The 23886-nt window shown below is 46.5% G+C and overlaps 2 protein-coding genes across 2 annotated transcripts; both read left to right on the top strand.

The window, feature by feature from the left end:
• The first annotated feature begins 4189 nt into the window (after nt 1-4189).
• Nucleotides 4190-5122, top strand: LOC136653826 (olfactory receptor 4N2-like). Its single transcript, XM_066630707.1, has one exon. The coding sequence runs from the start codon at nt 4190-4192 to the stop codon at nt 5120-5122; it is 933 nt and encodes a 310-aa protein (XP_066486804.1).
• Nucleotides 5123-17308: 12186 nt separating this feature from the next.
• Nucleotides 17309-18247, top strand: LOC136653825 (olfactory receptor 4N2-like). Its single transcript, XM_066630706.1, has one exon. It carries the CDS (start codon nt 17309-17311, stop codon nt 18245-18247), a length of 939 nt encoding a protein of 312 aa, XP_066486803.1.
• Nucleotides 18248-23886: the final 5639 nt, after the last annotated feature.

Raw genomic sequence — 23886 nt, 5'->3', positions numbered from 1 at the left:
ATCCTTTCCAATTTTCCAGTGCCGGTGCAACCATGCCAATGGGGCGTGCCCTGCATCCTGTGTTGGGGAGGCAGGCACAGAGGCCTTCTCAAGGTATGGGTTCATTTGTTCCCTTACCCTGAGGCTGCATTGCAGCTGCACTGGTGCTGGAAAGTTGGATAGGATTGGGCCCTTACATGGCAGTAGGTCCCAATGGACTCAGTGGAACTTCCTTCTGAGTAGACATGTCTAGGATTGCACTGTCAGCCCAACGTGACTTATTTTCAGGTGTTGTTGCTCCTTGTTCTTAAGCCCAAAGAATAAAATGAGTTAAAAATCAAAATACATGTGGTCAATTAGACTCACCAACTTTAACAGAAAAAAAAACCCTGAGATATCGCCTTTTCCAGTGTTAACCTGTTCTGTTTGTTCACTTGTACCATCACATTGAATTAATATGTTTATTGAAAGGTGGCCTCTGATATTCTTTGGAACGATACAGTTTCAGATAGGATTCAGTCAGGTAGGATTGCATTGTTTGTCTATCATATTAGTTTGTTCTAGCTTGCTGATAATAAGTATTCCTTAAACATCAACGTATTTGATTAATAAATCTTGTCTCTACCTGGGGGAGGAGGGTGCTTGGCTTAGCAGGAGTTCCTATGGTCAAAAGAAGGAGCTGCATTACACCATATAATTTTCTTAAACCATCCCCATGGAAGCAGCATCAAATACACAAAGATGCCTTCGACTGAATCATGCCCCAACCAAAAGTATTCAAGGTGAGGGAGAATTTTCCAGTTTCTTTTCTTGAATAGGGAGAGTGATCAGCAGACGCTGCTCAGCATTGCATGGTTCAAATTTTCACTCCCTGCCATTAATATCAATAGGATTTCAAAAGACTTGCATGTGGCTGGATCATGACCACATCCGAACTCCCTTCCCGAGCCTAAAAGCCCCACAGGATACTCTCTCCTGAATACTGGAGTCTAACAGCCCAATCCTATGCATGTCTTCTCAGAAGTAAGTCCCATTAGAGTCAATAGGGCTTACTCCCAGGAAAGTGTGGATAGGATTGGGTTTAAAACCCACTTTGTGCATGGCTCGGGGGTGGGGGGGCAAACAACTCACATCAAGGTGGCTCAAGTACAGGAACCAAATCATAGGACACTAGGAAAAGAATCATCTGATTAAACGGTGAACTAAGTCATGTTCCTAGTCCCCGGAGGGGCTGCTGCAAACTCAGCCACTAACTTTTTTAACAAGGTCTCTGAGTGCTGGGCTGGGCTTGGTTCCAGGGCTAACCACAGACTGGATCTGTTCTTCCATCATCAGTGCTCCTTAAGGGTCCAGAAGCAACTTGGTTTTGGGATGTGCAGACAACCATAATTTGCTAAGGGCCTCTTTTCCTATCCAGATACTGAGCAGTAAGTCATTTGTTCCTGTCTTTTAATTTCTGGACACTCTCTGCCTGCCTTCCTCTTTCTCTGTTTCTTGTCCTAATTGTGACTCTAAGGTTTTTTTTCTGATAGCTAGAAATTTTAGAGCTCTTCCTCACACTTTTTCTGGTTGTTGATTTGATACCTTCCCATCCACTGGATTTTTCTTTTGAACCATCACTAAAGGCTATTGTGGTCCTTTCAGCACGAACCAGGAAACAGCCTTCTGATAGCTTAATAAACAGCCCTACCCTTTCTTGAGAGTACATGATCATGAGGAAATGTATCTTATAGCTGCCTGTTGCATAGAATGGACTTTACTAACCTCTTAAGGCACCATGTAGGAGAAAATTATGTAATGGAGCTCCCTGAGGCTGGACAATGGCATGGATACCTCCAAGCTCATACTTCGGTTCCTCCACAGAAGCAGAGCAGAGAAGCTGCTTTGTGTGGGAGATGTCATCTTATGAACTGAGGCAAAGTGTTATGAACTTCAGTTGCTCAAATGCCATCTCTCACAAAGGCTCCTCTGATTCCATGTCAATCTTCACTTCATTTTTTTTAACCTTTGCTACCCCTCTAGTCAAAGTTTGTATGATGTTGTTGTGGTTGATGCCCTTCATGCTATTCCTTGGCCCTGATTGGTCCTAACGTGACTACATGCAAAGGAGGACAAGAAGCCCTTTGGCAACTGTGGGTTCACCTCTGCATGCCAAGGCACAATTGCACCTCTCAAAAATACTACATCTAGTCTGCCCAGTTGTGGTTAGATGGCTGCCCCTTGGAAGCTCCCAAACAGGGCATAATGGTTGTGCACATCTCCTACCATTTGTCCCCAAATCATGCATTCAGAGGTGTACTCCTTCTTAGACTCCACGTGTAGTTAATAATCTTTGGTAGGTCATTGATTTTTCTATTCTGTTTTTCTATGCCTTCCGGACACACTGGAGCACCTGATATAGTTCAAAATATAAGTGAGAGTCTAGCCATGTGACAAGAATATGCACATCAAGGCTCAACCATGTAAGACTTTCCTTGCTGGATGGGACCAAAGTCCACCTTTGCCACCATGTGCTCCAGTATTCAGTTTCCAGCAGCGCTCAGTCAGATGTGTCTGAGAAATGCACAGATAGGATATGAAAGCAATAGCTTTTCCCTGCTATTTGTCCCTTGCAAGAAAGAGGTAGACCACCCTTTGTCATGGAGGTTCCACTGAGCTAGCAAAGTCAGACTTCCCCATTAATATTTTTAAGTGCTATCCAACCCAGTCCCACTATAGTAATGAGTCAATAGTGGATCAAGGTGATCACATCATGCACTTCCTTTGCTCTTCTCTGAACCTAAGTCAGCTTCACTGAACCGATTCTCCTTCCCAGTTGGAAGGTCATTCCAGATGACTGTCGTACACACTGGGATAAGTCCCTGGTTGATAAAAGATCACCTGCAGTGGTGTTGCTAGGAGGGTCTTCGGGGTGCAAGCCGCATTGGGTAACACGCATGGGGAGACACACCACTGGTGGCCAAAAATTTTTAAAATCATTGTATTTTTGAATAATACCATCATGTTATATATCATTCATTGTGTAATTTCATGCAGAATGTGATGAAACAAATCATGTTTAAATATCTCTTTGCTATCAAAGGTTATAGCCAAAAAACCAGCAGGGGGCTGGGCAATGGTACAACACCCTGTTCGTTGCCTGGGCATTGCCCTGCGCACTGCATGTGAGTTGGTCCATCATAGGGATGCCATGCTGGCCTCCCACACTGGGTGATGTACACCCTAGTGACACCACTGATCACTAGTGCTCTCCTTCCGTCTTTGTAAGAGAGAGCGAATCTGGAGAAAATCTGGCTTTGTGTAAAAAATCTTTTTACAAAACCTTGACACGGAGGAGGGATGCGACAAAGGTCAAGATGGAAGGCCTCAGAGACAGTTTAAACAAATAGCCATTATTTGTTGTAAGGATGATATAAAGTTGGTGCCTGGTTTATGAAAAACTAATTTTGAATTCTGAAAAAACAGTATGGTATAGAATATATTAACAAGGAGTCAAAAATGTATAGCAGGATTTTTGGCTCATGATTACAGAGCTACCTGGTACAATTATTTTTGGTCCCCTTAATCGGCAAATTGATATTTTTTTCTCCAGAAATAATGCTTATAATAATAAAAGGTGTTTTTAAAATAGGAAATACCCTATGCCTATTGAGGGCAAATCCCACCCAATTTTCCAGCGCCGCTGCAACCGTGCCAATGAGACATGCACTGCATCCTGTGGTGGGAGGGCAATCATGGAGGCCTCCTGCAAGTTAGGGAACATTTGTTTCCTTTCCTCAAGGCTGCATTTCAGCTGCACCAGCTCTCAAAAGTTGGATAGGACTGGGCCCTCCGTCTTTGCTGCAAATCACCTACTGCCCCATTTATAATTTGTAGCCTGTGTTTTACAACCGGACACCAAAAGAGATTCTTGGGGGCTAGCAAGGGCAGACTGTGATTTTGGAGGGACTGCTGCTATATTAGACAGCAGCATTATCTGTGTGTTCACCTGTTTAGCTCCTGCATTTTATAAACGGGTATTGCCAAAGCCAGCTAAGTCCACCAGTACTCACTTCTCATAAGGAAATCAAGGTCAGACTTTTGCAGGCTTGATTTCCTTACGAGGAGTGAGTACTGGATTTGTGAGTAAGTGCAGATTGGATATGTCACAGACGTCTTTTACTTGCCTTTGCAATTCTGTGTGTTTGCTGCAGAATGAGGATGTTAAAAGATGCTGCAAAGGAATCAGACCGTCGTGAAAGAGTTTGTACTGCTGGGTCTTTCCCAGGCAAGAGAAGTTCAGCTCTTCCTCTTTATCCTCTTCCTTGTCTTCTACTCACTGATCCTGCCAGGGAACATCCTCATCATCGTGACCATCCGAAGCAACCCCCGACTGAGCTCCCCCATGTACTTCTTCTTGGCCAATCTGGCCTTCCTGGACATCTGCTACTGCTCCGTCACCCCACCCAAGATGCTTGCAGATTTCTTCTCCAGTCACAAAACAATCTCCTACAAAGGCTGTATAGTCCAGATCTTCTTCCTTCACTTGCTGGGGGGATCTGAGGTCTTCCTTATCATTGCTATGGCCATTGACCGCTATGTAGCCATTTGTCACCCATTGCGCTATGCCAGTCTTATCACCAGAGCAGTCTGTTGGGCTCTGGTCTTGGCCTCTTGGGGTGTAGGCTTCATGCACTCTATTATCCAGATCATCTTTATTGTCCCACTCCCTTTCTGTGGACCCAACAAGTTGGACAATTTCTTCTGTGACATCACCCAGATTGTCAAGTTGGCTTGCAATGACACTTATGCTCTGGAATTCTTCATGTTCTTCAACAGTGGCCTGTCCAGTGTGATGTGTTTCATCCTCCTGCTCATCTCCTATGGAGCCCTGCTGGTCAAGGTGAAGATGGGCTCCTCTGTAGGGAAGAGAAAAGCTGCTTCCACTTGCATCACCCACATCATCATCATCTTCATCATGTTTGGTCCCGCCATCTACATCTACTGCCGACCTTTCTTAGAATTCTCCCTTGACAAAGTTGTGGCAGTTTTTCACACTGTGGTCTTCCCTCTGATGAACCCCATGATCTACACACTGAGGAACAAAGAGATCATACAAGCCATTAGGAGGTTATTGGGCAAGCACAGATTTTGGGTGCCATAAAGGGAAGCTAACAATAAGAAAGTTTGAAGAGGCCTCGTAATCAAAATACATCATTTGGGTTTATATTCTGTCCTATACTGAGGGCCTGAACGGGGCCAGCAACTGACTTCAGAGGGCAGGTCTAACCAGGCCCACAACCAGTGTTCCCTGAACTTTTTTCAAGGTATGCAGAGCCCTACAGTGGCAGTTTGGGGTGGATCTGGAGTGCTTGCCAATGATGTCATCATGGCCAAGCACCAGAGCACTGAGAGGGAAACTGTGAGGGGCTTCCATTCCCGCTGTGTGTCCACAGAGCCACACAGCTTACAGGGAAGGCTGCCTACAACCCCCATAGAGACTGGACCTGGGGCCGAAGAAGGTTTTAGCCCCCTCCCCTGGAAGCTTCCCCACGGGTGCAGGAAGGGCCGATTCCTGGGCTCCATGAAAGACAGCAATACTTTGTGTACCTTGGTGGGGAAATCACACTCAGGTACAAATTCACCAGTATTCAGTGGTTTATTCAGAATACAGCACCGAAGAGCCATCAGGTAAAGTCTTATAGTTCACCCAGTGGCGTTGCTAAGGGGAGTGCTAAGGGGAGACCAAACCAGGTGACCTTCACAAGGGCAGTGACACTACTAGTGGTCAAAATTGTGGAAGACTTGGTGTTTATGAATAATACCATAAACTTATATACCATTTGATAGGTAATTTCCTGCAGAATGTAATGAGACAAACGATGTTGAGATATCTATATTTTATCAAAAGTTATGGCCAAATAATGAGAAAAAGAAACTTTATCTGCTTTACATGACAAGAAGTGGATTTGCTTAACTCAAAACTGACCAATGAAACTGATTGTTCCAAGAATGAATAAGGTGTTTTTATGACACAGCAGGGAACCAATAAGTGTTAGTATAAGTCATCTGTCATTTACAAGGATCAGAGCTAATACTAGAACTATTATTCAGTGGTGTGAGTGAAGTTGACCACTGGTTTTTTGTTGATTACTGATTTGTTGGGTGACCTGTACTAAAACACTTTTAAATAAATAAAGTTAATTAATGGAGATGACACCAACCCTAGTGATTGCACTGCATTTAGTCTCTGCTTATGATATTGTAATTTATTCTGTGTGGTCCATTATGGTGATGGGTGATGTAAACCCTAGAGATGCTTCTGACCCCCAGTGATGCCCCCAAACAGGAGCACATCACCACACCACCCTTCAGCAGTCTTCAGGCTGCTTTGGGCCCAGCTGCTGCATGCTGTCACCATGTTTTCATCTCATACTAGTGAGAGCGCATGGCGACTGGGCCTGAAGTGGACCAAAGATCAGCAAAGGGAGGCATTCTTTCACATTTGAATCAGTGTGAGAGCCTGGAAGGTCAGGACCGATATGATTACATTTCACCCCCAAACTCCTGGGATGCAGAGCTCCTTCAGGTAAGCACCACTGCCTGGGTGGCACCTAACTCAGGGAAACCTCTGTTGCCTTCAGTAATCACCAGGAGATTTTCCCATTTCACAAATTCTAGATGCATCCAGATTTCACAGGACTTGTTGGTAGTTATATTGTCATATGAACATAAGGACAGCCCCACTGGATCAGGCCATAGGCCTCTTCTAGTCCAGCTTCCTGTATCTCACAGCAGTCCACCAAATGCCCCAGGGAGCACACCAGATAACAAGAGACCTGCATCCTGGTGCCCTTCCTTGCATCTGGCATTCTGGCATAGCCCATTTCTAAAATCAGGAGGTTGCACATACACATCATGGCTTGTAACCCATAATGGATTTTCCCCCCAGAAACTTGTCCAATCTTCTTTTAAAGGCATCCAGGCCAGATGCCATCACCACATCCTGCGGCAAGGAGTTCCACAGACCAACCACACGCTGAGTAAAGAAATATTTTCTTTTGTCTGTCCTAACCCGCCCAACACTCAATTTTAGTGGATGTCCCCTGGTTCTGGTGTTATGTGAGAGTGAACAGAGCATCTCTCTATCCACTTTATCCTTCCCATGCATAATTTTGTATGTCTCAATCATGTCCTCCCTCAGGTGCCTCTTTTCTAGTCTGAAGAGGCCCAAACGCCATAGCCTTTCCTCATAAGGAAGGTGCCCCAGCCCAGTAATCATCTTAGTTGCTCTCTTTTGCACCTTTTCCATTTCCAGTATGTCCTTTTTGAGATGTGGTGACCAGAACTGGACACAATGCTCCAGGTGTGGCCTTACCATCAATTTGTACAACAGCATTATAATATTAGCCATTTTGTTCTCAATACCTTTTCGAATAATCCCAAGCATAGAATTGGCCTTCTTCACTGCCGCCGCACATTGGGTCGACACTTTCAGCGACCTGTCCACCACCACCCCAAGATCTCTCTCCTGATCTGTCACAGACAGCTCAGAACCCATTAGTCTATATGTGAAGTTTTGATTTTTTTGCCCCAATGTGCATGACTTTACACTTACGTACATTGAAACACATCTGCCATTTTGCTGCCCATTCTACCAGTTTGGAGAGATACTTCTGGAGCTCCTCACAATCACGTCTGGTCTTCACCAGTCAGAAAAGTTTGGTGTTGTCTGCAAACTTTGCCACCTCACTGCTCACCCGTCTCCAGGTCATTTATGAAGAGGTTGAAAAGCACCCGTCCCAGGACAGATCCTTGGGGCACACTGCTTTTCACCTCTCTCCATTGTGGAAATTGCCCATTGACACCCACTCTCTGCTTCCTGGTCTTCAACCAGGTCTCAGTCCAGGAGAGGACCTACCCTCTAATTCCCTAACTGTGGAGTTTTTTTCAGTAGCCTTTGGTGAGGGACCGTGTTGAACACCTTCTGAAAGTCCAGAGATATAATGTCCACAGGTTCTCCCATATTCACATGCCTGTTGACCTTTTCAAAGAATTCTAAAAGGTTTGTGAGGCAAGACTTACCCTTACAGAAGCCATGCTGATTCTTCCTTTCAACCTCCTTCTAACCAGCCTCCTCATTTGGGGGAAGTCCGCTTGTCGGAAGTCAAGGGTTTTTGTGAGAGATTTGCCTGGTGTTCTTCCCCTGACATGCATGTCGAAACGGATCACAGCATAATCACTGTTCCCCAACGGCTCCGTAACATTGACATCTCTGACCAGGTCCTGTGTACCGTGCAATATTAAAGCCAGTCACCTGTCCTCTGGTGGGCTCCATGACTAGCTGCTCTAAGGCACAGTCATTTAACATGTCAAGGAATCTGGTCTCCTTTTCATGACCAGAACACAAATTGACCCAGTCTATATGAGGATAATTGAAGTCAACAATCAATCAATCAACAGTATTTATATACCGCTTTTCAACTCAAAGTTCACAAAGTGGTTTACAGAGAAAAATCAAGTAACTAAATGGCTCCCTGTCCCAAAAGGGCTCACAATCTAAAAAGATGCAAAAGAATACCAGCAGATAGCCACTAGAACAGACACTGCTGGGGTGAGGTGGGCCAGTTACTCTCCCCTGCTAAAAAAAAGGAGCACCCACTTGAAAAAGTGCCTCTTACCCAATTAGTGCCAGTCCCCCATGATTACAACCCTGTCCCTCCTTGTCACCTCCCTGATCTGTTTCCTCATTTCAAGGTCCCCTTCCGGTTTCTGGTCTGGAGGATGGTAGTATGCCCCCAGTATTACGTCGCTCCTGAGGCCTGGTAATTTAACCCACAGAGATTCTAGGTGGAGTTGGACCCACCTTCAATCTCTACTTTACTGGATTCTATCCCTTCCTTAACGTAAACGGCCACCCCACCTCCAACGCCCCCCTCCCTGTCCCTCCTGTAGAGTTTATAGCCCGGGATTGCAGTATCCCACTGGTTCTCCGCATTCCACCAGGTTTCCGTTATGCCCACTATGTCAATATTTTCCCTTGTCACCAGACATTCCAGTTCTCCCCTCTTTGCTCGTAGACTTTGGGCATTTGCATAAAAGCTTTTGTACATGGAATGCCCCAGGATGGGCTGCTTATTCGCTCCTTTATCCCCGCATCCTCTCACTGTGCCAAACCGTCTATCACATGCCCCTCAGCTCCTGTCGACTTTCCCCCAGGGATTAGTTTAAAAGCTGCTCTGCCACCTTTTTAATGTTATTCGCCAGCAGTCTGGTTCCATTCTGGTTCAAGTGAAGCCTGTCCCTCTTGTACAGGCCCCGCTTGTCCCAAAACGTACCCCAGTGCCTAATGAATCTAAACCCCTCCTCCCTATACCACCATCTCATCCACGCATTGAGACCCCTGATCTCCACCTGCCTAGCTGGCCCTGCGCGTGGAACAGGTAGCACTTCAGAGAATGCTACCTTTGAGGTCCTGGCTTTCAGCTTCCTACCTAATAGCCTAAATTTGGCCTCCAGGACCTCCCAGCTACACTTGCCCATGTCGTTGGTGCTGACATGCACCACAACCGATACCTCCTCCCCAGCACTGTCTACCAGCCTGTCTAGACGAGAAGTGATGTCTGCAACCTTCACGCCAGGCAGGCAAGTCATCATCACTCACATTTCATCCCACTCTTCTTCCCAGAAAAGCAGAGTAGCTCATATGGGTGAAAATTGCTCCATGCAACTCTCGTAACAACCTTGTGAGCAAGTGGGTTTCCCAAAGTCACCACTGAGCTTCATGACCAAATGGGGATTTGAACTCCAGTCTCAGCAGCAGAAATACAGTGCTCTGACCACTACACCACACTGTCTTATTTCTTGACTTGGCTGGAAACCTGCCAGAATTATGTGGTCTAGTCCTCAAATCACTCCTTCCTCAGCTGAAACCAACTGGGGTGCAATTCAGCTCCATTTTGATATCATGTAATGTTTAGACATGGTTGTGCTACTGAGTAGTGGAAATTGGATTGAATAAAGACACTGAAGGAGCTGTATCTGTACACTGTATGTGCTATTCAAAAGTTTGGCAGGCTTGCACATGTGACAGGACTTTTTCAGCTGCTGCACCATAGTTGTGGGATGCCCTTCCTAAGGAGGCCTGCCATCATTGCTAGGTCTCCCTAGAAAGGTTCCATCATTGATGCAGGAGTGGCATCTGAGTTGACCAAGCTGAACTCTGATCAAGGCCCACACCCATCAGAAGGTCCACCTGACTGATTGACCCTGAAGCCCCCATATCAGTGGTAGTATAGCATGCTATCAGTCAGAGAATGCCATAGAGGACCCAATGCAAGGTGCTGCAATAAAGCTTCCATCTTTGCTGGCAATGAAGCTTGCAATGAAGCTTCCATCTTTGCTCATCAAAGCCTTTCCAAAGGTTTTCCAGAGGGCCTTTGGACCACCTGTTTACCTGGTTATTTGTTTTGCTACTAGGATTTTCCTTGGCTGGGTTGGTTATTTTAATTTTGTTTGTTGCATTTTGATGATTTTCTTATTGCAGAGATCCTCTGAGACAGAAAGCCAAGGTAAAAATATATTATTCAATACAGCCATTGCTTTTAGAAAAGCAAGGAGTCCAGCAGACTCTGGAGTTCAAACTAGCTTTCAAATTCCACTGCCACTAAGCAAACTAGCTTATGGCCAACCAGGGCATAAGAACATAAGAACATAAGAACAGCCCCACTGGATCAGGCCATAGGCCCATCTAGTCCAGCTTCCTGTATCTCACAGCGGCCCACCAAATGCCCCAGGGAGCACACCAGATAACAAGAGACCTCATCCTGGTGCCCTCCCCTACATCTGGCATTCTGACTTAACCCATTCCTAAAATCAGGAGGTTGCGCATACACATCATGGCTTGTACCCCATAATGGATTTTTCCTCCAGAAACTCGTCCAATCCCCTTTTAAAGGCGTCTAGGCTAGACGCCAGCACCACATCCTGTGGCAAGGAGTTCCACAGACTGACCACGCGCTGAGTAAAGAAATATTTTCTTTTGTCTGTCCTAACCCGCCCAACACTCAATTTTAGTGGATGTCCCCTGGTTCTGGTATTATGTGAGAGTGTAAAGAGCATCTCCCTATCCACTCTGTCCATCCCCTGCATAATTTTGTATGTCTCAATCATGTCCCCCCTCAAGCGTCTCTTTTCTAGGCTGAAGAGGCCCAAACGCCGTAGCCTTTCCTCATAAGGAAGGTGCCCCAGCCCCGTAATCATCTTAGTCGCTCTCTTTTGCACCTTTTCCATTTCCACTATGTCTTTTTTGAGATGCGGCGACCAGAACTGGACACAATACTCCAGGTGTGGCCTTACCATCGATTTGTACAACGGCATTATAATACTAACCGTTTTGTTCTCAATACCCTTCCTAATGATCCCAAGCATAGAATTGGCCTTCTTCACTGCCGCCGCACATTGGGTCGACACTTTCATCGACCTGTCCACCACCACCCCAAGATCTCTCTCCTGATCTGTCACAGACAGCTCAGAACCCATCAGCCTATATCTAAAGTTTTGATTTTTTGCCCCAATGTGCATGACTTTACACTTACTGACATTGAAGCGCATCTGCCATTTTGCTGCCCATTCTGCCAGTCTGGAGAGATCCTTCTGGAGCTCCTCACAATCACTTCTGGTCTTTACCACTCGGAAAAGTTTGGTGTCATCTGCAAACTTAGCCACTTCACTGCTCAACCCTGTCTCCAGGTCATTTATGAAGAGGTTGAAAAGCACCGGTCCCAGGACAGATCCTTGGGGCACACCGCTTTTCACCTCTCTCCACTGTGAAAATTGCCCATTGACACCCACTCTCTGCTTCCTGGCCTCCAACCAGTTCTCAATCCAGGAGAGGACCTGTCCTCTAATTCCCTGACTGTGGAGTTTTTTCAGTAACCTTTGGTGAGGGACCGTGTCAAACGCCTTCTGAAAGTCCAGATATATAATGTCCACGGGTTCTCCCGCATCCACATGCCTGTTGACCTTTTCAAAGAATTCTATAAGGTTTGTGAGGCAAGACTTACCCTTACAGAAGCCATGCTGACTCTCCCTCAGCAAGGCCTGTTCGTCTATGTGTTTTGAGATCCTATCTTTGATGAGGCATTCCACCATCTTACCCGGTATAGATGTTAGGCTGACCGGCCTATAGTTTCCCGGGTCCCCCCTCTTTCCCTTTTTAAAAATAGGCGTGACATTTGCTATCCGCCAATCTTCTGGTACCGTGGCCGTTTTGAGGGACAAGTTGCATACCTTAGTCAAGAGATCTGCAACTTAATTCTTCAATTCCTTAATAACCCTTGGGTGGATGCCATCAGGGCCCGGTGACTTATTGATCTTTAATTTATCAATGAGGTCTGAAACATCTTCTCTTTTAACCTCTATCTGACTTAACTCCTCGGTTAGGAGGGGCCGTTCGGGCAGCGGTATCTGCCCGAGGTCTTCTGCCGTGAAGACAGATGCAAAGAACTCATTTAATTTCTCTGCCATCTCTAAGTCTCCTTTTATCTCCCCTTTCCCTCCCTCACCATCCAGAGGGCCAACCGCTTCTCTGGCGGGTTTCCTGCTTCTAACATATTTGAAGAAGCTTTTATTATTCCCCTTAATGTTGCTGGCCATGCGTTCCTCATAGTCTCGCTTGGCCTCCCCTATCACCTTCTTACATTTCTTTTGCCACAGTTTATGTTCCTTTATATTCTCTTCATTAGGGCAAGACTTCCATTTACGGAAGGAAGCTTCCTTGCCCTTCACAGCCTCTCTAACTTGGCTGGTTAGCCATGCGGGCACTCTCCTGGATTTAGTGGAACCCTTCTTTCTTTGCGGTATACACCTCTGCTGGGCCTCTATTACTGTTGTTTTAAGCAGCCTCCATGCACTTTGGAGAGATTGGACTCTTTTTACCCTCCCTTTCAACCTCCTCCTAACCAGCCTCCTCATTTGAGGGAAGTCCGCCCGTCGGAAGTCAAGGGTTTTTGTTAGAGATTTGCCTGGTATTCTTCCCCCAACGTGCACGTCAAAACGGATCGCAGCATGATCACTGTTCCCCAATGGCTCAGTAACGTTTACATCTCTAACCAGGTCCTGCGTACCGCACAAAATTAAATCCAGAGTCACCTGTCCTCTGGTGGGCTCCGTGACTAGCTGATCTAAGCCACAGTCATTTAGCACGTCAAGAAATCCGGTTTCCTTATCGTGACCAGAACACAAATTGACCCAGTCAATACGAGGATAATTGAAGTCCCCCATGATTACAACCCTGTCCTTCCTTGTCACCTCCCTGATCTGTTTCCTCATTTCAAGGTCCCCATCAGATTTCTGGTCTGGAGGACGATAGCACACCCCCAGTATTACATCGCTGCTCAAGCCTGGTAATTTAACCCACAGAGATTCTACGGTGGAGTCGGACCCACCTTCAATCTCTACTTTGCTGGATTCTATCCCTTCCTTAACATAAAGGGCCACCCCACCTCCAACACGCCCCTGCCTGTCCCTCCTGTAGAGTTTATAGCCCGGGATTGCGGTATCCCACTGATTCTCCGCATTCCACCAGGTTTCCGTTATGCCCACTATGTCAATATTTTCCCTTGTCACCAGACATTCCAGTTCTCCCACCTTTGCTCGTAGACTTCGGGCATTCGCATAAAAGCATTTATACACGGAATGCCCTAGGATGGGCTGCTTATTTGCACCTTTGTCCCCGCATCCTCTCATTGTGCCAAACCGTCTATCACATCCCATCTCCCTACCTTTCCCAATTTCTTCTCCTACCCTGCCTTTGTCTTGTTGTTCTCTAACCTCCCCATCCCGAACCGGATGCCCCTCAGCTCCTGTCGGCCTTCCCCCAGGGATCAGTTTAAAAGCTGCTCTGCCACCTTTTTAATGTTATGCGCAGAGATGAATCTAATTGAAATCTTGATCCCTCCTCTGATCTTCCCCTGCCCACCCTCAAGGTTTACATTCTCACCACCTGTAAATTGTTGCTGTTTTAATAAACTCCCTGAATGCAATCCCTGGCTTCCTTCCAGGGCTAACCACAGAGCAGATCTGTTATCCTTTTAATGGGCTTCTCTTGAGGCTGGAGTTGACTTAGTGAAGAGAGATGTGCTATGCTATGGTCAGAGAAAGGTTTATTTCATCCCATCAAGAGTCTAAATGGTAAGTTTTCTGTTTTGGTTCCCCCTCAGTTCCTCTTCACTACTTGCTCCTCTGACCCTTACCTCTAAATTCCAATCGGAACCTGGAAAGAGTGTCTGAACTTAGGGGTTTTTAAGCTTTATGGTTTTTTTTAAAGGGTTATCATCTGAAGGTACCAGACACAACCCTATGAAGTTTTGCAGAACTGGTTCTGGTGAGTGAATGAATGGGAGACCAACTTGGGTTGCTCTGTGGATCAGTTCAAGTCCTACTGAAAAAGTAGGCTATAAATGATAAAGAGGAGATCCACCTTGTCCAAGAATTGCTTTCAGACAACTCAAGTCGAACTGTCCCATCTTTGCAGTGTGCATGGATCAGGAACCGCACCTGATGCCGCACACGTGCCTGTCACATCAATATTCCCACCTTGATTCAGCCCCTTGGAAAAGACATCAACTCTACCAGAAGCCCACACCCTGAATGCTATGAAGCAATAAGAGACAACAGTGTCTCTGTATCTAACCACATCTCCCACCATCACACAGAGTGTGACCTTGTTAAAATCCAGAGGGGTAACCATGTGGCAGCCTGCTCTTGCACATGTTTGCTCAGAGGTAAGTTCCATTGAGTTCAACAAGACTGATGCCCAATTGTCAGAATCAAACTATATGTGACATGGGAGTCATCGTCCCGTCCCCCCCCCCAAAAAAAAGCAATCATGGGAAGGGAGAGATCTGGATCAATCTGGACAGTAGTTCAAAGAGCTTAACCCATTGCTCCATGCTGATTCCCCACCCCCCAGTCCTCATCCCCCCTGAAAGCTGCTAGCTGTAGAGGGCAAAACTCACAGCCATGATGTGCAAAGCCTGTTCCTTTGAAGTTCACGGCAGCTACAGAGGAGGATTTGGATCAGGACTATAATGCGGGGAGACAAGGTTAAATCTCTCACCAGTGCTACAGCCCAAAGCAATTTGGGACCCCAAAGTTGCTTTATTGATAAAGATGGGAGCTCCATTCACAGAATCACAGAGTTAGAAGGTACATTGAAGATCATCTAGTCCAACCCCCTGGTCTGTAACAGGCAATTGCTGTAGCCTCCTTGACAGGTGACCATTCAGCCTCTTCCTGAAAACCTCTGAGGAGGGAGAGGTCACAGGTGCGTGAAGCAGGCTGTTTCAGTGGCAGTCAGCACTTGTAGTTAATAAAATCTAGGTGAGAACACAATCTTGCAAGCTTGACTAAGCTACCAGCATTGGTAGGAAACTCATGTTGATTGACAATAACTGCTGCTAGGGATGGTCAACGTTTGAGCTTGCATAACATGTACCTCTTGCATTTCATGGCTCTTTTGCTCCCCTGTTAACATTAGTTTTCTCTAAATCTCTGTCCATGGGTGAGTGCGAGCATGTGTGTAGATAGATGCCCACTGAGGATTCATTTCCTGCTCTAGCCCTCAAAACATTTCTGCCAGAATCAGTCTGTGAGCCTTTCAGGTGCCGCATCCAGGCTCTTGGTTATGATCTTTAAAATGTTGTGGTGCTCCTTGCAGTGGTTTCTGAAGAATCAGATCTAGTTGTGAGTGTCGCCAATACTGGAGAAAGGCAACAGGTCTGAAGGCATCATTAAGCATGGTCCTGAGTCTTTTCTTAAACTCATTGTCTTTGTGGAGAGGCCACATGGCAGAGCAGACAGACTGTTTGTGGATTGCTTATCTTCGTCTCTGAGTCCAGCAAAAACTTTCTAACCAGCCCCTCACCAGGACTGACATGTAGCCGTTGATTGGGCTTCCAAGCCTACATGACTAGGTCAAGAAGCAGGTAGGTTCCCAGGTGGCTGTACACCAGTCATGGAACCATGACATTGACAACCTTAGGATTTCTAAGGACAAGTGCAAGGATGCTGAGTGAATTTGCCCTGGTCCACCACTGAAAGCAGTTGCTGCTTTCTACAAGGAATGTCCACTCACTTTTCTGTTTTGCAAGTGAAAGGACCAGAGCCCTGGGCCAGCATGAGTAAACTTGAATATACAGTTAGTCATGTCAGGATATTTGTTTTATTTGCATCTTAAGCTCTTTACCAACCTTTGCCAGCCAGTCTTCCCCTTTCATATCTGTTGCTTTTCCTTCTTGCCACAGGAAGTGGTGATGGCATCTCACCTAGTTGCCTTTAAAAGGGGATTGGACAAATTTCTGGAGGAAAAGTCCACCATGATAGGTATGTGCAAGCTCCTGATTTTAGAAGTGAACTACTTCGGAATGCCAGATGCAGGGAAGGGCACCAGGACGCAAGTTGTGTCTTGCTGTCTTTTATACTCCCTGAAGCATTTGGCGGGCCACTGTGAGATGCAGGAAGCTGGACTAGGTGGGCCTATGGCCTAATCCAGCGACTCATCTTATGTTGAACCAAGTACCTTTTCCAATTCTTAATACATGAGTCTGGAATCTTCCGCATGGGTTTTGAATGTCTGGTTGGAAAACTCATAAGGTAGTCCAATATCTCTGAGGTTTGAGTTCTTGGAGAAGGTGAGACAGCATCCTAGACTGTCTCCCAGGATGGGAGTTATAGTTAACTCAATTAACTATATTAATTGTTCAATTAATTAGCCCAATTCAAGGTGCTGGTTTTGACCTTTAAAGCCCTAAACTGCTCTGGGCCAGCGTATCTTACAGATCGCCTACTCCCATACAATCCGGCTCCGCCTCTTAGGTCATCAGAGAAAGCCTTTTTACAAGTGCCGCCGCCTAGGGAGGTACGTGGGGCGGCGGCAAGAAATGGGGCCTTCTCAGTAGTGGCACCAACACTATGGAACTCCTTTCCCCTTGACTTAAGAATGGCCCCCTCTCTTGAGACCTTTCAGCGAGGCCTGAAGACCCTTCTGTTTAAACAAGCCTTCTGAGTTCTTGGCCTTTTTAACATCTTTTTAACATCTTTTAATATTTTTTACAGGCCTGATTCTTTTATGATTTGCTGCTGCTCTATGCTTTTTTTACCTATTTTTTATCTGACTGCTGTTTTTATGATATGTGTTAATATGTTTTTATTTGTTTTAAATTATGTTTTTAATCTGTTGTAAGCTGCCTTGAGTCCTGTTGTTGTTGTTGTTGTTGTTAAGCTGGGGTCGAGAACTTCATTGTTAATGTGAAACCTGGAATGTGTTGCAGGAGGTAACCCTGAGAAGATGGAGTGGAGGAACCACACCACCATGGTGAAAGAGTTCGTGCTGCTGGGTCTCTCGCAGAGGAGGGAGGTGCAGCTCTTTCTCTTCGCCCTGTTCCTCTTCTTCGACTCCCTCATCCTGCCTGTGAACATCCTCATCATCCTGACCATATGGAGCAGCTCCCGCCTTAGCGCCCCCATGTTCTTCTTCCTGGGCAACCTGGCCTTCTTGGACCTCTGCTACTCTTCAGTGACGCCGCCCAAAATGCTGGCGGACTTGTACTCCCGCCAGAAAGCCATCACCTATTGGGGCTGCATGTCCCAGATCTTCTTCCTGCACTGGCTGGGAGCCGCAGAATTCCTCCTCCTCATCAGCATGGCCTTTGACCGGTATGTGGCCATCTGCCACCCTCTGCGTTATGGGAACGTGGTGAGCAAAGGGGTCTGCTGGGCACTGATTATGACCGTGTGGCTTCTTGGCCTGATGCACACTTTAATTCAGTTCATCCCCATCGTATATCTCCCCTTCTGTGGCCCCAACAAGCTGGACAATTTCTTCTGCGACATCAATCAGATCATCAAGTTGGCCTGCACTGACACGTATGCCCTGGAGTTCGTCATGTTCTTCAACAGCGGCTTAGCCACCTTGATATGCTTCCTCCTCCTCCTCATCTCCTATGGGGCTCTGCTGGCCAAGGTGAAGTCCAGCTCCACCAAGGGAAAGAGCAAGACAGCCTCTACATGTGTCACGCACATCATCATTGTCTTCATCATGTTTGCGCCTGCCATCTACATGTACTGTCGCCCATTCCAGTCCTTCCCCTTGGACAAGGTGGTTGCCATCTTTCACACTGTGGTTTTTCCCCTGATGAATCCCATGATCTACACTCTGAGGAACAATGAAATAAAGCTTGCTATATATAAGATGATCTCAAAAAACAAGATCTGGGGTGGGAAATGAAATCAAGGGCAATGGAATGGGCTTGAGTAATGGTGAAGGAACCTAATGTCTGAGTACTTTTCATCTGTATAAATGTTATATTTCACTTCAGTGTTGGGACAATCACTCTGGACTAGCTTGCTTAGCATTATCCAAGAGCCAATTGTCATAAATTAAATTTTAAATATACAGAGTTTCTATGACTGGACTGATAGTTCTCACACATTGCAGACTGATGGATCATCCCAAGAGCGTACGTATACCCGGTTAGATTGTTGTTTTTTGCTCTTACTATTTCAGTAGCAGGCAACTCACCCCCTTCTCTCTCACTGGGGCACCTTCCTTATGAGGAAAGGCTATGGCGTTTGGGCCTCTAGAGACGCCTGAGGGGGGACACGATTGAGACATACAAAATTATGCAGGGGATGGACTGAGTGGATAGGGAGATGCTCTTTACACTCTCACATAACACCAGAACCAGGGGACATCCACTAAAATTGAGTGTTGGGAGAGTTAGAACAGACAAAAGAAAATATTTCTTTACTCAGCGTGTGGTTGGTCTGTGGAACTCTTTGCCACAGGATGTGGTGATGGCGACTGGCCTGGATGCCTTTAAAAGGGGATTGGACAAGTTTCTGGAGGAAAAATCCATTATGGGTTACAAGCCATGATGTGTATGTGCAACCTCCTGATTTTAGAAATGGGCTATGTCAGATACAAGGGAGGGCACCAGGATGCAGGTCTCTTGCTATCAGTTGTGTTCCCTGGGGCATTTGGTGGGCTGCTGTGAGATACAGGAAGCTGGACTAGATGGGCCTATGGGACTGATCCAGTGGGACTGTTCTTATGTTATGTGTGTTCTCTCTCTCTCTCTCACACACACACACACAGAGTGTGTGCGAATGAGAGGAAGAGGTCTGTGTCATATCAGACTGAATCTGTTTCAAAGCAGTTGACCATGCAGTTGACCAGACTGCTCTTAACCATGTCAGATCTTCACCCAGAACCTCTTGGCCTTGGGAAAGAGTCTAGTGCTTCAGCTACTCAGGATGGTGGTGTTTGGGGATTGGACACCTTGTGAACAAGGCAGGTTTGGAGAGCAAAAGCCATTGACTGGCCACCAAGTAGTAAGGCTGAGAGCCAGGTGGCAGCTGTGACACTTGGAAGGTTTTATTCCATGTTAATTTACCTGCTGAGAGTTTTGCATACCAAAGTCATTGGGTGGAAAGATTTGGATTACTGGATTTAGCTGGGTTACAAAAAAAAAAAAATTGCAGAGAAATGTCAGGTTAGCAGAGGGATCACCTGAGGGTATGACTGCCTGGGGAAACAACTTCACTAATAAGAATTGCCAGTATAGAGTACAATGGGACTTTTTAAAGGAGCAGGTCTTTTCAGACAAGGCTCTTGGGTGCAGAATTGTGTTAACTTTTCCAGTGTTCCCCCAGGCCCCACTTGTTGCTTAGGTAAACTTCCCACCTAGGGCCAAAGGAGGTAAATCAAGAATCCAGTTGAAGAACGTCCCAATGTCTTTGTTTCAGCCCTTCCTTCCAGGATCCACCCTTCTTCCCTTACATATCCTGCTCTCTCCACCCCACACATTCACCATGCTTTCCCCACCCCTTGCTAACTACCTCCTATTCTCCTAGAGCAGGGGTGCCCAAACCCCGGCCCGGGGGCCACTTGCGGCCCTTGAGGCCTCTCAGTGTGGCCCTCAGGGAGCCCCCAGTCTCCAATGAGCATCTGGCCCTCCTGAGATTTGTTGGAGCCCACACTGGCCCGATGCAACTGCTCTCAGCATGACGGCCAACTGTTCGACCTTCCACATGAGCTGTGGTATGAGGGCTCCCTCCATTGCTTGCTGTTTCACATCTGTGATGCAGCAGTGGCAGCAAAGGAAAGGCAAGCCTTGCTTTGTGCAAGGCCTTTTATAGGCCTTGAGCTATTGCAAGACCTTCATTCATTCATATAAGTTCATCTTTAATAAATTCATTTATGTAAACCTACGTAAATTTATTCAAATTTTAAATGTAAATTAATTCTTTTTTTCCCCCAGCCCCCGACACAGTGTCAGAGAGACAATGTGGCCCTCCTGCCAAAAACTTTGGACACCCCTGTCCTAGAGCCATCAGCAGGTGAGTGCTGAACATGTCTCTGTTTGGCTGGTTCTGAATCTGATCCCAGGACACCCACCCTGAGCAGAGTGCCTAAGTTAGCTGGGGGGGCGGCTTTTTTTTACTCGGCTGCCAATAGCAGGTCCTTCCACTGTCTGATGCATGGGATTCTCAGGGCATGGGATTCTTTCATGCAAGAACAGCAAGATGTAATGGAAGGGGGGGTGAGCCCAGTAAAAACCAGATTATAGGCAAAGGAATCTAAGGGCAACAAGAGAGGCAGGTATGAGATCTGGGGTCCCCCAAGTCAAACTGGTGGGTCAGCAGCAGATGGCTGAGAACCACAAGACAGATCTTACTGCAAGGTGGAGGAGAAAAGGTTATCCAACCATCTCTTGGCCTGAAAATGAAGGGTAGTGACCTTCCGATGGAGACCAGTAGGAACAAACCCTAGTCATTCATTCATTAATTTGATAAATCCATTTTGTTTCTCAGGCAGTACATGCCATGACAAAGAAAGCTATAACATAGCATGTGCAAGAAAAGAACAGCACAGAACAGATAGGATCGGGGATGGGCGGTGGGTGGGGAGGCAGGTGAGGCCGAGCCTCCCCACCAGAGCCCTTCAAAAAAGTGCCACCGCGTTGTGAGCACAGTGCGTGGGTCATGTGGGGTCGTGCACCCAGCCATGGCACTTTGTGAAGGACGCTGGTGGGGAGGCTCTGCCACACCTGCCTCTCCACCCACTTGCATGACCCTGGAAACCATCATAGACATCCAGAAGCCAATTAACATTAAAAAGTTTTTAACTGAGCAATCAGCAATTCCTGTTTTTACAGCTACTTAAACGATTCTTGTTTGTTTGCTTGTTTTAAGTGCATTAAAGAAAATGATTTCTGTCACAGATTCTTGTATTTATCAGTTTTTGTCACAGATTCTTGTCACAGATTCTTGTATTTATCAGTTTTTCTCAAAATGTGCATCAGAACCCACTAAATGGGTCGTTTATTGAATATTCATTTCAATATTTTATTTTTAATATGTTAGACTTGATGCTACCCTGGTACGTGACTGCATTTGGGGAATTGTCACAGATCTGTACTTTTGACAGGCTACTGTGTATATGCTTTTAACCATGATAGTAAGTGGGACTTACTCCTGGGTAAGTGTGAGTAGGGTTACAGCCTAGGATTGTAAAAAATGTTGCTGCTTGATGATTTCACTTCCGGTCATGACATCACTTCCAGTGGGTCCAGACAGATTCTCCTTCTAAAAAGTGAGTCCCGGTGCTAAAGGGTGAGAACCACTGTTATATGTATAATTTCCTGTTTCTATATTCTTCTTTGGGGGCAATCTGGTACATTTTTAAAAGGCTTTTTAAACAAAGTTGGGGTGCTGAAGACCTAATGATGTAGCATTGGCTACTGTCAGAATTTGGAACAGTTCATGTTTGTTCTTCCTAGACACAAATCCTAACCAACGGATCTACCAGCGGAACGCATTTCTGTCGGCAGAAGTGCCAAGCTGCTAGTGGAAGTATTGCTGGAATGGCTGCTAGACCACATGGCTGGTGGCCTTGAGTGCTGTTGGAGGTGCCACCCTCCACCAGTGCCCGGAAGTGGAGATGGGCAGTGGGAGGGACAGGGTGGGGAGGAGGGTGTCGTAGACTTGGTCTCACACTCCCAGGGTTTTGGGGTGCTCAGAGTTGTTGGTTCTGAACCCTAGAGCCCTCAAAGATCCCTGTTCGGTAGTACTACCACCACCCTATAAGAGCCAGTGCCTCAGTCCAGGGAACCGAGACCCTCTAGGCTTAACTATATCCCTTGTAGGCACTGAGCACTTTCTTTACTTAAAGTCTCAGTCCTCAAGTTACTAGTCCACAATGAGGATGTTTGGTAGCTTGCTGAATGGCTAGGCAGGATTCTGAACCTTTGTCCCCAACAGACAATGAACCAACATGGTAAAAAGATTTTCTACTTTATTAAATACATAAGGTTACAAAAAGTTACAAAAAGGCAGCAAATGCTAGAGCCATAAAAAACTTCTAGGAAACATATCAGCATAAAACAACAAAGCTAACTGGCTAACTCTATTAATCCCTGACTCTCACCTGGGTCAGCTTCTTTTGTAGATCCTCAGTTACCTAAGAGGCCACATGGTCCTGGTGGGGCAGGATGTGCACCCACCACCTCTCTCACCTCTCTTCCTCTGACAAGGAACAAAGACCCTGTCCTCCAGAAGTGGGGCTGGAAGCTGGCCCTCTCAGCTCTTCCCTCCCCCCTGGAGATCTGCAGCTGCATTCCATCCTTGATGGGCGTCTTTCTGGCTGCCTAGGTGCTACATAATCACCTTCCATTGAGTTGTAAATCCTAGCAGCTAGGAAATGCAAGCCACTTCTGTGTTACTGTTTTAGCTTGGTTCAGGCCTTGCAATGCTACTAGGCCTGAACTGTACATATTCATGACAGAGGGGAACAGGGCAATGGGTGGGTGGGTGGTGTGGACAGCAGGTGGACCGGTGGAGGGAGGAGTGGATCCCAGCAGTGCTGACATGTGTGCCAGGATCCTATCCCCCATTCTCCCCTTCCCTCTTCCTTGCTCTCCTCCAGTGGGGTCGCTGGGTTTTGTGGAGGCCAGCGCATCACCTCCTCCATTGCAGGGGGTGGGGCAATGCCCTGGGCTGTGGGCATGGTGACGCATCATTGCCCAGCGCCCTGCTGGTTTTTTGGCTATAACTTTTGATAGAATACAGATATTCCGACGGGAATTCTGCATGAAATACGCATCAAATGATATATAACAAGATGGCATTATTCGAAAACATCAAGATTTTAAAAATTATGCCCAGTAGTGGTACACCCCCCATGTGTGTGCCACCTGTTGAGGCCTGCACTCCCCCCCCCCCAGCGAAGCCACTACCCTCCTCTGTTCTGCATCAGCAAATGGCTGGCACAGATCCTAAAAGACCAATTACAGCAGACCAGCCGCAGGGCAAGAGAATGAATGTTTCCTTACCATAAGGAGACCTCCATGTTTGTCCCCCCATATATGCAGCATGTGCTCTGTTGGCAAGGCTGCGTGGGCAGGAGGTTTAGTTAGGATTGGGCTGACAGTTATAAATAAAAAGCAACCGTCTCTATCCCCCTTCTTGTTTTTTGGATTCTTATGTAAGGGCAACTTACATTGTAAAGTTCCTTCCTTTTCAGCTTCACAACAACCCTGTGAGGGATTCTGAGAGAGTGTAATGGTCTCGACCTCACCAAGTGAGCTTCGTGTTTGAGCAGGGACTTGGAGTTGGCTCTTCTAGCCTGGGAATCTTAAACCACCGCATTCATCTGGCCCTCTGTGCCCAAGGTATTGGGCGTGGGATGGAGCAAGAAAACAGTACGAAGTTCTCAAAGTTCATATTCCTGAGTCTTTCTCAGACTCAGGAAATCCAGCTCATCCTCTTTTTCCTCTTCCTGACCTTCTACATCATTGTCTTGCTGGGAAACCTTGTCATCATTATTGCTGTCTCGAGTGACCCACGCCTGAACTCCCCCACGTA

This window comes from Tiliqua scincoides, chromosome 5 (assembly GCF_035046505.1).
Source record: "Tiliqua scincoides isolate rTilSci1 chromosome 5, rTilSci1.hap2, whole genome shotgun sequence".
Lineage (NCBI taxonomy): Eukaryota > Metazoa > Chordata > Lepidosauria > Squamata > Scincidae > Tiliqua > Tiliqua scincoides.
This window is presented reverse-complemented; position numbering and strand designations above follow the sequence as displayed.